Genomic DNA, 15,263 nt, shown 5'->3' on the forward strand with positions numbered 1-15,263 from the left:
ACTTGGATATATAGGTAACCCCTAAAATCTCGTTTGAAAGGTCCCTTATTCTGAGATACTAGGTCTTTATACCCAGTGATATATGGGGTATTATTCCGGGACTTCTGTTGAATGGAAGTTCTGATCTAGTCCCCGAATAATACTTTCTGCAAATGCTTGAAACATAGCATCACCCTCAGCAAGCTGATGAAACAATAAAATTGATAGTCGCTGCTGTTGAAATCAAAAGATCCTCTAAAGGGGACACACCGAAAAGTCGAAGCCGTCATCTCTCTGCGTATACGGAAGTATCGACCTGAGCTCTCACGGCCCTCGCATTTAACCCCTGACAGATATCATCTGTGGTATATTCACCTGTAAGACTGAATATTGGGATTCTGGATACGGGAGTATATTCAGGAGGTGGGACACATGAATGAGCTAAGTTCATAAGATATCTAAATCGTATCCTGAATAAATTGAAATCGTATCTAAATCGAGGTGAATTGTTTAAGTCTGAGTATGAAATGAATCTTAACGGTACTTGTAATTCGTCTAAAAAGCTGATATGATTCCCTGACAGGCTTGCCAAAAATATGTTTGTAAATAGTTTAAATTTCTTTAATTTTTGCAATTTAGGTTTCTGTTTTTCATTTCTTAGTGTAGAACATTTTAATAAAATCCAAAAAGATTTTTCATTTCTGCTTTATTTTTGACAAACCAAAGTGGAGAGTTAATCGTTGGATTCTCGAAGATTGAAGCAGATGCAGGAAAAGTTCTGAGCTGAAGTATGAGGAGAGCTTACTTTGATGGAGTTTGAGTTATTTCAAAGTTAAAACAAGTTCATTAATTTGATACTTGTTGTATTTTCAGAAAATGTTTGAAAATGTTTAACAAAATCAGTCTCTTTCTGTCAAATGATCAACCAAGGTCATTAAATTGGACTTGATAGATTAATTGAGTAATCAGGGTTATTGACTTAGGGTTATTGACTTGGACCTGAATACTTGAGTGGATTTTTAGGACTGATAGACTGTGTGTTTATTTGTGTAAAGATAAGTTTGTAATGATTGATGTTTAAGATACAGGTTTTGGACTTCATCATTCCCACGGAAGCACAATGTCAAAGATTGAACCAGATCAAGATCTCAGATCCCAGCATATTGAGAGGGGGAGTCTGTGAAAGGGGGAGTCTGGATTAACAGTCAAAGGGAAGATTGAAGATGGAGCTAGGAAGAGAACCTGAACCTGTGAAGATGGAGTGTTTACGATGAGAAGACAAAGTTGAAGAAAAGACCAAGACTGAAGACTTGGAGCTGAAGACTTCGTCAACATCTAAGGGGGAGTCTGTTGGTGCACTAAATGTCTGTTAACTACGTCTGTATAGAGTCTTAGGTCTAGATAGATTAGATTGGAGCACGGAAATCAATTTAGGGTTTTAGGAGTTGATTTCGCCCCAAATGACACATATGTCATTTGGAGCGAAACCAGCTAGTCATGTTATTTCGCTCCAGTGTGTTTGATAGGTGATTTCGCTCCAATTGATCTGGTGATTTCACTCATGAGGTTTCGATCATGTTATTTGGAGCGAAATCTGAAATCTATAAATACCTAGATGTGATTTCGCTTCTGCATCAGTTGGAGCAGAACTAGAGTCGAGGTGCTGCCGGATTTTTGTCAGAAATCATTGTAAAACGACTCAGAAAGTGTTTATAAAGAGGAATTAAAGAGGAAAAGCTGTTGTTACTTTGTTTACACTGATTCCGCCTTTGTACGCAAATATGAACTGCCTTAACTGACTTTTAGGGTCATAGAACGGTCCAACAATGACGCCACTCGTAAGGATCATTTTCCGCTCCTATTCATTGATCAGATGCTTGAGCGTCTCGCGGGTCAGCAGTTCTATTGCTTTCTCGACGGGTTTTCGGGGTACTTCCAGATCCCTATCGCACCAGAGAATCAGGAAAAGACCACTTTTACATGTCCATATGGCACGTACGCGTACCGACGCGCCGTTTGGTCTATGTAACGCTCCAACTACATTCCAGCGTTGTATGATCGCGATCTTTCAGGATATGGTAGAGAGTTCAATGGATGTGTTTATGGACGATTTCTCAGTATACGGTAGTTCTTTCGATCAGTGCTTGATGAATCTTGAAAGGATGTTGAAGAGGTGCGTTGAAGCGAAGTTGATGTTGAACTGGGAGAAGTGTCACTTCATGGTGACTGAGGGTATTGTGCTAGGGCACAAGATTTCACGAGCTGGCATTGAGGTTGATAGAGCGAAGATAGATACGATCAGCCAGCTTCCTCCGCCGACTAGTGTCAAGTCGGTTCGTAGTTTTCTCGGTCATGCGGGATTTTATCGGCGCTTTATCAAGGATTTTTCTAAAATTACACGCCCCATGACAAGATTGTTGGAGAAGGACATTCCTTTTGTCTTTGACGAGGAATGCCTTAGAGCGTTTGAGTTTCTGAAGGAGAAGTTGGTGAGTGCACCGATCCTCGTGTCACCTGACTGGAGCTTACCATTCGAGCTCATGTGCGACGCGAGCGATTACGCAGTCGGTGCGATGTTAGGGCAGAGACGGGAGAATCATTTTCACCTGATTTACTACGCGAGTAAAACTTTGAATGATGCCCAAGAGAATTACACCACCAAGGAGAAGGAGTTGTTAGTAGTCGTCTTTGCATTCGACAAGTTCCGTTCGTACCTTGTTCTTTCGAAAACCGTTGTGTTTACCGACCATTCCGCTCTGCGTTACTTATTTCAGAAGAAGGACGCGAAGCCACGCCTTATACGTTGGATCCTGCTTCTTTCCGAGTTCGATATTGAAATTAAGGATAAGAAAGGGGCAGATAATGTGGCGGCAGACCACTTGTCGCGTTTAGAGGACCCGAGAAGAGAGGAGATTCATGAGGAGGCGATAGGAGACAGATTCCCTCATGAGTCTATTGATTCGGTTATGGCATGGACCGAGGATTTACCGTGGTTTAGCGATATAGCCAATTATTTGGCCGAAGGGTTCGTGATGGATGGTATAAATCGCCAGCAGAGGAGAAAGCTTTTGAATTATGCGCGGAAGTATATATGGACGAGCCTTACCTCTTCAGGATAGGAGGTGATCGAGTGTTGAGGAGGTGTGTAAGTAGAGAGGATGGTTGGGACATCATTTGGCATGTTCATGAGGGTTTGACAGGAGGACATCACGGTCCGCACGTGACTGCACAGAAGGTCTTCGATTGTGGATTTTATTGGCCGACGGTAGTGAATGATGCAGTGGAGTTTGTGAGAAAGTGTGATCATTGCCAACGGACCAGCAACATCTCATCCAAGGATGAGATGCCCCAGAATCCTATTCAAGTGTTGGAAGTCTTTGACATTTGGGGCATTGATTTCATGGGACTGTTTCCATCTTCGAGTGGGAATCGGTACATCCTCGTTGCAGTTGACTACGTCTCGAAGTGGGTGGAAGCTCAAGCTTTTCCTACGAATGATTCACGAGTGGTGGTGAGGTTCTTGAAGAAGTTATTCACGCGATTTGGTACTCCTAAGGCAATTATTAGTGATCGCGGTACGCATTTTTGCAATGTCGTTATGGAGAAGGCGTTGGAGAGATACAGAGTTATGCACCGTTTGTCTACCGCGTATCATCCGCAAACGAGTGGTCAAGTGGAGAACGCGAATCGAGGAGTTAAGAGAATCTTAGAAAAGACGGTAGGGAAGAGTCGAAAAGATTAGTCCGACAAGTTGGACGATGCGTTATGGGCATTCTGCACCGCCTATAAGACGCCACTAGGTACGACGCCGTTTATGATTGTTTATGGGAAAGCGTGCCATTTACCGGTCGAGTTAGAGCATCGGGCTCTTCGGGCGCTAAAAACGGTGAATCGTGATTTAACCGAGGCCGCTAGGAGACGATTTTTCCAAATTCATGAGTTGGAGGCGCTTCTTGACGCCGCGTATAATCGTTCGTGGAGCATCAAGGAAAAGTCGAAAGCTTTGCATGATAGAAGGTTGCGGAAGTTGAAAGAATTTCGAGTGGGTGATCAAGTGCTTTTATTTAATTTGAGGTTGAAATTAATTGCAGGAAAGTTAAAGTCGAGATGGTCCGGGCCGTATGTCGTGAAAGACGTTTTCCGTGCGGTACCGTGGAGTTGTTTGATGAAGATAAGTCGAATTCGTGGAAGGTAAATGGACATCGGTTGAAACGCTACTTGGGAGGTCCCATCGACACCGCCGAAGAGGAAACCGTTCCTTTTTCGGACCCGCCTAGCACCACCGTGTAGTTTCTTGAGTGAAAACTCGAGTGTATAGTATGTACATTGAGTCATTGTTCGTGTCGCGTCGTTAGTTGAGTGTCTATGTGTTTTTGCGTCTTTTGCGTCGTTTTTCGTATTTTTGTGTCTTTTGTGTGTCGTGAGTATTTTCGCAGGTTTCATCACCTTCACGAAGGAGGAGACGACAAATGAGCAGCATCACAGGTACATTTTACCTTAAAAACGACAAAATACGGGCTGGGGGTAAAATGGTAATATAAAAAATTAAGTTTTCAGCTAAACTGTTGTTGCTGTCCAAACTTTTGTTGCTGTTTACTGTCCAGACGGCCCGCGTAAGACTTTATGTCTATTTAACGCGGCCCGCCTACACTCAACTTAAACCTTACGCGGGCCGCGTGAGCTTTGTATATCGGCAACAATTGTGAAAACCCCCAAATCGATCCATTTGAAACCCTAACTTCATTTTTCGCCCATTTCTTCTCCGGCGATTTACATCCCCACCACCACCGTTCTGCCTCCACCATACACCACTAACCACCGGCCACCCTCACCAGCTCCGTCCATATTCTTCACCACCACTATTCCCTTAACCTTCCACCGCCGATTAACCATTTTATAACCACCTTTACCTCCACCTTCCATTTTCTTCACTACCACCACCGCCGAAATCACTGGTCCACCACCACTCACAGTTTTTGCTAGCTCAAGTCGTAATCAGCAACAAGGTATGTCCCTGAGTATATCTCTTTGTGTTTTCTGTTTTGTAATTAGGGGTTCAGTGTTCGTTTTAGGTCAGTCATTGTCGAGTCTATGTTGCTGTTTCGAGTCAGTAAGTCCATGCGTCGAGTCAGTAGAGTAGTGGTGTCGAATCTTTCATCCAGGTCAGTAATTATTTATTTGTGTCTGCAGTAGGTGTGGTCAGTGTTTCTAGTAAGTTTAGTTAGTAATATACATGTTTGTCTTGTTTTTCATCGGGTCAGTGGAGTCGTTTTGTTCAGGGCAGGGTTGTGTTTTGTTTGTCGAGTGCATCTGTAGTTTAAGGTCTTGCTGGATGTCGAGTTATTGATGTCGTTTAGAATCCGTCGAGTATGAGCAGGTTTGTTATTAGGGCATTATAAGGGTGTGAGTGGCTCGGGTTGGTTATAGTGTTATGCTGAATGGTATAAAGGTGAAAATTGATTGATTTGAGCGGGGTTCGGATGGGATAGTGATAAGTATGATGGGGGGGGTTGTTTGAGTTGTTATAAGCGGAAAAATTCTATGACTTCAGATATAAATACCAGTTAGGCCAGGTTATAAACAGGACACATTTGGACGTCTATTGGATCTTTGTGGTGTGATTTGTGCAGATGATTTAGTTTGGGATAGGTAAAGTTCAAGTGTGGGGATATGATTCGCGCATTTTAACATAAAAAGACGATTTTTCACTAAAATTGCGAACCGTATCCGTTGCATCCCCACGTTGATTATTTTCGGCACTTGGGATTGCTCGAGGACGAGCAAAGTGCCGGGAGGGGGTAAAAGTGTCGATTTTGTGTATTTTGTGTCAAAATATCTAGTTTTGCGTCAATAATGTCGTTTGTGTCGTTTAGGGTCGTTTTAAGTGCGTCGAGTCTTGTTTGAGTCGTTTTAGTGTCGTTTTGCGTATTAGTCGCTTTCGCTTGATTATCTAAACCGCTTCGCTCTTACTTAATCTCCATTCTGGCAAAGTTCGGTTTGTTTTCAAATGTTTGCGATAAAGTCACTTGTTTCGAACAACGGCCGCGAATGAAATGCTATACGGCCGTCGTTCGACTGTATATTATTATTATTATTATTATTATTATTATTATTATTATTATTATTATTATTATTATTATAAAAATTAAAAAACTCAAAAATACCAAAAATAGTTCGTGGTTACTAACTGTTCATCTGTTTTGCACGTTTATTGAATTGTTTGAACAGGATGTCAGGTGAAGGATCGTCTTTGGTACAAAGCGCAAGAGGCGCGGTACTAAAGCTTAGGAGCAGCCGGCTGATATGCCGCTTAGGGAGGTTGAGTATAGGGATGACGGGATCCCACACGGCCAGAGCACGGTGCGGTTGGACAGCCCGTTGCTGCGATTTGCTTATGATACGGATGAGTACTACAGGTTGGATGTTATTAAGGATGTGAGGCTGCTGGAGTTCAGGAGGATTGATTGGGAGCTAGTTGGGTGATTACGGCAGGTTGAGAGGCTGCAGGAGTTGCTAGGGCCCAAGTTTAGGATGGCGTTGGATTGTGACGCGCCTCAGTACTACGAGCTTGCCTTAGAGTTTCATTCCACATTTCAGTATAGGCATCCGGGAGGGTTTGATGAGCCGGATGTCGTGGCGTTTGTGTTAGGTAAAAGGATTTTCAACATGACACTACCACAGTTCGCAGAGGCGACTGGATTTTAATCATGCCAGGAGGTCGAGTCTGAGGAGTTTAGGGGTTTGCTGAGGCAGGTAGTGAAGGAGAGGCAGGATTTTTGTGTGTTAAAGGAGGAGTTAAAGAGGTTTTGGCATACGATTGCTATTTCACCATTTTCAAACAACATGGTGGCGTCTGATATCAGAGATCCTTTTTATCGGTTTGTGCACAAGATACTGGTAGCAACATTGATAGGCAGGCATGAAGGAGATAATAAAGTGAATCAGCATAGTTTGTTTTGTTTGATGTGCATGGTTGAGCGTCGGCCAGCCAATCTTGCGAATATTCTGGCATGGTCGTTGGTGAGGCCGAAGAAGGGTGGAAGATAGTCAAGGTTGTACATCGACTTCCGTCGATGCATACATAGACCTGAGCGATTCGACATACACCTTCTTTAACGAGAGCCCGGATAAGGGTTGGACTTGTCCACCTACATTTAGCATAGGAATCACCCTTTCCGATAACCTCTTACGTTCTCGTCTAAAAGTAGGGCAACTAAGGTATCTCAGGCACTTCGATGTTGTTCCGTCCAGTAAGGAACCACCTGATTCGGATAAATTCGTTAAAAATAGACAAAACTTCATAAACAGCTTCTAGGCACAGGGTCGTGTCCAGGTCAGCACGCCCCCGTGTCCACCAAAAGATTCTCGTCTGACTTTCAGTCAGAATACGGACAAAAAGTGTCAGAATTTCGTCTGCACATGGGGTCGTGTCCAGCCGACACGGGGCCGTGTCCAGCGTGCTGTCGTTTTCTATAAATGCAGCAAGATTCCTGCACATTTGGACCATTCCAAAGACAGAGATTTGGTGGGATCTTCACACATACCATACTAGGTATATTCTAAAGAAGTATTTGATGTGTGGAAAATGCAACATATAAATCACATCAATTAAGGCATAAAACTAACCCTTTTTAAGTACTAATGTTGGAAAAAGAGTATTTTTGTCTTCCTTTTGTATTTCCAGGATGGAATGAGCTCAAATTCACAAAAGAAGCAAAAAGACAACTAATTCTAGCATAAATACAAGGAAAGGAATAAAAGTAGACTGCCCGAACCCTCAACGGCATCCTCCAAAGCAAAGAAGAGAAAACATAAGCCTGAACACGCCCCGTGCTCAGCCAGCACGGGGCCGTGCCCAAGAAGCAGCATAAAAGACAAACTTGTAGAAGCTTCTATTGCCCACCATGGGGCCGTGTCCAGTGAGCACGGGGGCGTGGTGAAAGTACAGCAGGCGCATTAATTGTAATTGCGAATTACAATTAATGAGGAGAGAGAGTGTCAGACGGGCACGGGGGCGTGTCCAGCGGACACGGGGCCGTGCCCAGCCTTCTGTTCAGCCTATAAATAGGAGTACTTGGTTTCATTCCATCTGATCCCTTGGCACACTACCTCTCCCACACTTCATCCACCACCCACCACCACCATAACACCATCATCCACCACCATCATCCATTGTCCATCGTAGAGTGTGTGAGTCGTCTCGGGATCCAAGATTGATAGTAAGAGTTCTTGACAATCAAGGCCATGTTTGCCTAAGTCTCTTACATCACTTGGTGAAGACAAGTGTTTAGTATAATACTTTTTATTTTTAATCTTTTGCACTTTTTATTTGGTTTTGTATTAATGACTTTAATAACTAGTTGCTTATGTTGAAGGTGATCTTTCCTTATCGTTTGTCCGTGGTGTCTTGGCATTATTTTACTGTCTATATAAAATAAAAGATTTTCACCATTCATATCTCCACGGTCTATATGGAGGTATGTTGGCTACCTGGTCGGGGGTTAAGGGAACGGTTTGGTAAGGGTCTTGCCCTTGTTCAGCGTTTAGAGGTCCTGCAAGGGACCTGGGTCAAATTTAGTAGGATCTCCTTCAATTCCCATAGGTATTGGATGGCGGGGATCCAAACTCTTTGACCCCCTCATAAGTTAACTACTATTAATACTATAACCCGGCTATTTAGGACTGTATCCCTGCTGACTCAGACTACTTAGTCGAGGGTAACGTCACCGCCAAAAGCGGGGCCTACCATAATTTGCATTAATAACTTAATTCATTATCTTCCAATAATCCGACCCTTTAGGATTGTATCCTTGCTGACTCAAACTACTGGGTTGAGGGTAACGCCGCCTTCAAAAGAGGGGCCTACTACAATAACTAAGATAATCTCTTAAACAAGTGCAAAAGTGCGAAAATAATCAAAGGTTATACTAATACACGAGTCAGATCTAAGTGATTCATCTTGTCTATCTGTTTTTATTTTATTTTTCAGCATTTAGTTAGTTTTTATTTTCTTAGTTTAAAAACATTTTTCTCACTTTTTGATTTGATTAGACGTTGAGGATAAACCGGTATTAAAAGCTCCTGTGTCCTTGGACGACCTCGGTATCTTACCAACACTATACTACGTCCACGATGGGTGCACTTGCCCATATGTGTGTTTAGTGTTAGTGAATATCGTGTTTTTATAAATTTAAAACTTGGCTAAAGGTATAAAAAGGGCTAAATTATACATATAAATTATATATACACCAACACACATCAAGTTTTTGGCGCCGCTGCCAGGGACACAAGGATTTTAAGAAAGCTTAAAATCGACGGCCTAATCTATTTTTCAAAACCTTTTTAAAACGCGCGCACATTTTTCTGCATTTTAGTTAAGTTTGCATTTAACAGTAGCCTGAACACGGGGCCGTGCTCACTGAACACGCCCCCGTGCTGCATATTTTTAGTTAGATACCCAGATACAGAGCCTGAACACGGGGCCGTGCTCACTGAACACGCCCCCGTGCTCAACGTGATCATTAACTTTAATAAAAACGCCCAGATACAGACCCTGAACACGGGGCCGTGTTCACCAGACACGGGGCCGTGTCCAGCCTCTGTTTCCGTCTTTATTTTTGTTTTCTGGTCCCGAGACTCAGTTGTGGTCTGTTGAGTGATTCTTATGGATCAATACTCAAGAGGCTACAACTACACCTATGATGAGGATGATTATAGGGGTAATTATTGCACTAATTGTCGTAACACACGCTCGGTTCAATATAATACTTCATATCAACCATCCAATTCATACAACTATTATGAGGAGCCCAGGTACGAGCCGTCAACTTCATACACATCCTATGAAGACCAAAGGTATGAACCTCCTTCCTCATACTCATATTTTGATGAACCAAGGTATGAGCCTTCATACTCATACTTTGAAGAGTCAAGATATGAGCCACCACCTTCATACTCTCATTATGAGGAACAATGGCGTGAACAACCCACCTCATATGAGTACTATGAAGAACAAAGTTTCGACCCTTATCCATCATATACTTACCATGAAGAACAATGGTGTGAACCATCTACTTCATATGAGTACTATGAGGAGCCAAGGATCGAACAACCGGATTCAAGCTTTGAGGATCCCAATTCTTTTTCTCTCACCGAAGTGACCAATAGGATATTAGAACACATTAAAACTATCGAACGTTGCATAAAAGAATCTCGCGCAAGGGAAGAGGAATCCCGTGCAAAAGAAGAACTAAATTGTAACAATAACGTAAAGATAGTTGAAAATGTAAAAATGGAAGAACAAGAAAGTGAAAAACCGACACATGAGTTAAACAACGAAAAAGGTGAGTCCGATAACGTTAAACTACAAGAAGAGTCTAATTTTGAAGAAATTAATCTCTTGTCACCTACTTTCGAAAATCATTGTTTAGTTACCACTCATGCTAAGTTTTTAAAAGAGCTAAACACTAGCACTAAAATTGAAGCAATGGTAAGTGTTAAGTTAACTAATGATCAAACTTCGCTAATAAAAGAAGACCCTTTTGAAATTAACATTACACCGGTTCCATGTTTCTTTCAAAATTCCTTTATTAGTAATATCACCATTGATAAAGATCTTTGTGTTAACATAATGCCTAACTACATTTTCGAAAAATTAAGTATTAGTGATTTTGCTCCACTTCAAATACCCATTTTTCTATCTAATCGGAAAATCATAAAATCAATCGGTGTAGTTGAGGATATCTTGGTTCAAACAAATCAAATGGTAATCCCAACCGACTTTGTCATCCTTGATGAAGCTCCTCTAGTGTTGGGACGACCTTTTGTAAAAACTCATGAAGCTTTGAAAAACCGGAAGTACAACAATCTACCACTTCAATTAGGGGCATTCAAAAGGAGCATAGATCTTGAGCGCTCAATGAAATATCCTTTTGGCAATAATAACCCCCTAATTAAAGATGAGCCAGAACCACCCGATAAGGAGGGTCTAGCCAAGGACCCTTATAAACGTGGCGTACCACGGAGGCATTCCGCGGAACTATCCATAGTTTAGTTTAGATTAACTTTTATGTTTTCTAGTTTAGTTTTTAATTTTCAGGAATAACACACACTCGGGATGGTGAAGGATGCTAAGGGAAGCTTGAACCAACACCCCATACATAAAAACAGAGCCTTCCGACGATTTTTCTTCATTACAGCAAGTTCAGCACGGGGCCGTGCTCACCCAACACGCCCCGGTGCCCAAAACTCTGCAGAAATGCCCAGTTCAGGTACCTGGACACGGGGCCGTGCTCACTGAACACGCCCCCGTGCCCAGCCTTCTGTTTACTTTTGGTACTGGCAGTCTGGACATGGGGCCGTGCTGAGCCAACACCACCCCGTGTTCAGCTACCCAGTACCATAAAATCTTGTTTTTAACCCACTTTTACACATTCTAATCAACCGAAAATCTTATTTTTGGGACACATTGAGGACAATGTGTAATTTAAGTGTGGGGGGATGCTAAAACCTTGAATTTTGCAAGTCCTAATTACAAGCCTTACTCAAAACTCTATTGGAACCGCTAAACACCCCAAATTTTTTCAAAAACTTTTCATTTTTTTTTACTTGTCTTGGTTTAATTTGGGAATTTCAAAATTCTAAAAAGTTTATATTGTTACAAATTTACAACCTATAACGTCGTGATAAAAAGAACCAACATAAGAAAATTATGAAACGGCATGACAAGCTTAGTTAAAATTTAATTATATATACTTGATCACATAAAAACCCATTCCCACAAAAGTGAGTTTTGAGCCTTTATTGAGCATACAAATATACATCTTTAAACTAAATGCTCATTTTTCGTTTCTTGTGTGAATAGCCGCTTGGTTTCTTATGACTCTAGAACTTGCCACGACGATACATTCCCGGTCCTTACCAACTTAAACCCGAGTAAGTAAATGATAGAGGCATTAGGACTAACCCTTTTTATTTCTACACCATTATTTTTCTTTTTTTTTTTTACCACCTACCCAAAATCCCCCTAGTTAACCCCTTTGAGCCTAAACCTTTTCATTTCTTAACCCAAAACAAACACCATTTTTCCCACCAAGACCCCTTTTTCATTTTAAACCCTTTATTTTAGTAACAAAGCGCGGTTTTTCTTATGACTTCCTTATAAAAAAAAACAGAGAAAAATGATGATAATAATGAAGCCAAAAGAAATAAACAAACAAGGTTATCAAAAAGAACTTTGTTTGAAAAAAAAATGCTTCATTAAATAAAAAGTCAAAAAAAAAGGTCTTACGAAAACCGACGCTTTTTACGCTTTTCGCCCTTTTACTAACCACTAACCCAACCACCCACCTTTAGCCCAAGCCTAACCCTTCACCCAAAAAGTCCTCTTGATATTTACAAAGGTATAAAGTTAAAAAGGAGGAGGATTGATTGCTTGGCAAGCCTATGGAAGGCGTAAGCTCCATGCCGCTCTCGAGTGATTCACTAAAAATACACCTTCGGCCGAGTGTTGAGTGATTTCTCCCGTGAGGTATGTGAACTTGTATATAAATAAAATTTTAAAAAAGGCATGTTATGCCCAAATAAGTAATTTGTCCTATGAAACGTTCTAAATAAATCATAACGAGTAGGATTGTAAATAAATAAAAAAAAATAAAACCCAAAAAATCTTGGATTCCCGACACTCTATGACAAACCAAAAACATTCTCTTCTACCTATTCCATTTGGGAGTGTAAGCCACATTTAAAGAGTTTTGCTTGAGGACAAGCAAAAGTTCAAGTGTGGGGGTATTTGATGTATGTAAAATGCAACATATAAATCACATCAATTAAGGCATAAAACTAACCCTTTTTAAGTACTAATGTTGGAAAAAAGAGTATTTTTGTCTTCCTTTTGTATTTCCAGGATGGAATGAGCTCAAATTCACAAAAGAAGCAAAAAGACAACTAATTCTAGCATAAATACAAGGAAAGGAATAAAAGTAGACTGCCCGGACCCTCAACGGCATCCTCCAAAGCAAAGAAGAGAAAACAGAAGCCTGAACACGCCCCGTGCTCAGCCAGCACGGGGCCGTGCCCAAGAAGCAGCATAAAAGACAAACTTGTAGAAGCTTCTATTGCCCACCACGGGGCCGTGTCCAGTGAGCACGGGGGCGTGGTGAAAGTACAGCAGGCGCATTAATTGTAATTGCGAATTACAATTAATGAGGAGAGAGAGTGTCAGACGGGCACGGGGGCGTGTCCAGCGGACACGGGGCCGTGCCCAGCCTTCTGTTCAGCCTATAAATAGGAGTGCTTGGTTTCATTCCATCTGATCCCTTGGCACACCACCTCTCTCACACTTCATCCACCACCCACCACCACCATAACACCATCATCCACCACCATCATCCATTGTCCATCGTAGAGTGTGTGAGTCGTCTCGGGATCCAAGATTGATAGTAAGAGTTCTTGACAATCAAGGCCATGTTTGCCTAAGTCTCTTACATCACTTGGTGAAGACAAGTGTTTAGTATAATACTTTTTATTTTTAATCTTTTGCACTTTTTATTTGGTTTTGTATTAATGACTTTAATAACTAGTTGCTTATGTTGAAGGTGATCTTTCCTTATCGTTTGTCCGTGGTGTCTTGGCATTATTTTACTGTCTATATAAAATAAAAGATTTTCACCGTTCATATCTCCACGGTCTATATGGAGATATGTTGGCTACCTGGTCGGGGGTTAAGGGAACGGTTTGGTAAGGGTCTTGCCCTTGTTCAGCGTTTAGAGGTCCTGCAAGGGACCTGGGTCAAATTTAGTAGGATCTCCTTCAATGCCCATAGGTATTGGATGGCGGGGATCCAAACTCTTTAACCCCCTCATAAGTTAACTACTATTAATACTATAACCCGGCTATTTAGGACTGTATCCCTGCTGACTCAGACTACTTAGTCGATGGTAACGTCACCGCCAAAAGCGGGGCCTACCATAATTTGCATTAATAACTTAATTCATTATCTTCCAATAATCCGACCCTTTAGGATTGTATCCTTGCTGACTCAAACTACTGGGTTGAGGGTAACGTCGCCTTCAAAAGAGGGGCCTACTACAATAACTAAGATAATCTCTTAAACAAGTGTAAAAGTGCGAAAATAATCAAAGGTTATACTAATACACGAGTCGGATCCAAGTGATTCATCTTGTCTATCTGTTTTTATTTTATTTTATTTTTCAGCATTTAGTTAGTTTAAAAACATTTTTCTCACTTTTTGATTTGATTAGACGTTGAGGATAAACCGGTATTAAAAGCTCTTGTGTCCTTGGACGACCTCGGTATCTTACGAACACTATACTACGTCCACGATGGGTGCACTTGCCCATATGTGTATTTAGTGTTAGTGAATATCGTGTTTTTATAAATTTAAAACTTGGCTAAAGGTGTAAAAAGGGCTAAATTATACATATAAATTATATATACACCAACACACACCAGTTCTCAACAAGCATCTTGTCTTTTCTACTTTTGTCCATTGCCTTCTTCTTCATTTTTACCTCAAACACGTCCACTAAAGCTTGAAATCACCATAGATTCAAGCTTTATTGTGATATTTGTTAGATTTTTATTCAAGGAATCTTGTTGAAAATAAGTTTTACAACACTGTTTTAAGTTATTTTTGCTTAAAAATGCTTCGAAAATCAGAAAAATAATTTAAAGCTCCAAGATTCCTTGTTCCAAAAATCTGCAGAGAGGTGAACACGGGGCTGTGCTCGATGAGCACGGGGCCGTGGTCGAAGTACTGTTTCACTAAAATGAACTCTTTTCGGTTTATTTTCGTAGAATGTCAAGCCAAAACAGTGGAACCTTTTCAGCACATTCCAGAAACAGTCGTAGGGAACGAAAGCCTTCAATTGAAGCACTCTTGTATGCTATGTGATGGCACTACGAGAATCTCTCGACGAAACGGAATCCGTAGAAGAGGTCCTGATCGACCGTATAAATTATCTGACGGTGGGGCTGGAAAATAGTTTCCAAGAAATCAACCTCTTGCACCAGAGGTTGAACATTCTTGTAACACCTCCCATGGAACCAATCCTTCCCCAAGAGGATTGGAACTTAGCACTTGGAGTCATTAACCCCACCAGGTGGGATGACATCCCCGCGGAACCTCTTATTGACAATTTGCAAGAAGTTCCGGTGGAAGTTACACCCCCTTAAAATGATAATGCCAATGAGCCTACCTTTCTTCTCTCTCGGAAGATAGAAGAATGGCTCAACGACGTGTGAGGGACCATACCCGGAGGAGA

General features: G+C 41.5%; 1 protein-coding gene across 1 annotated transcript; it reads left to right on the top strand.

Annotated features, from left to right (window-relative positions):
* The first annotated feature begins 3,793 nt into the window (after nt 1–3,793).
* Nucleotides 3,794–4,269, top strand: LOC110919898. Its single transcript, XM_022164148.1, has 2 exons — nt 3,794–3,996; nt 4,071–4,269. The coding sequence occupies exons 1-2, from the start codon at nt 3,794–3,796 to the stop codon at nt 4,267–4,269; spliced, it is 402 nt and encodes a 133-aa protein (XP_022019840.1).
* Nucleotides 4,270–15,263: the final 10,994 nt, after the last annotated feature.

This window comes from Helianthus annuus, chromosome 6 (genome assembly GCF_002127325.2).
Source record: "Helianthus annuus cultivar XRQ/B chromosome 6, HanXRQr2.0-SUNRISE, whole genome shotgun sequence".
Lineage (NCBI taxonomy): Eukaryota > Viridiplantae > Streptophyta > Magnoliopsida > Asterales > Asteraceae > Helianthus > Helianthus annuus.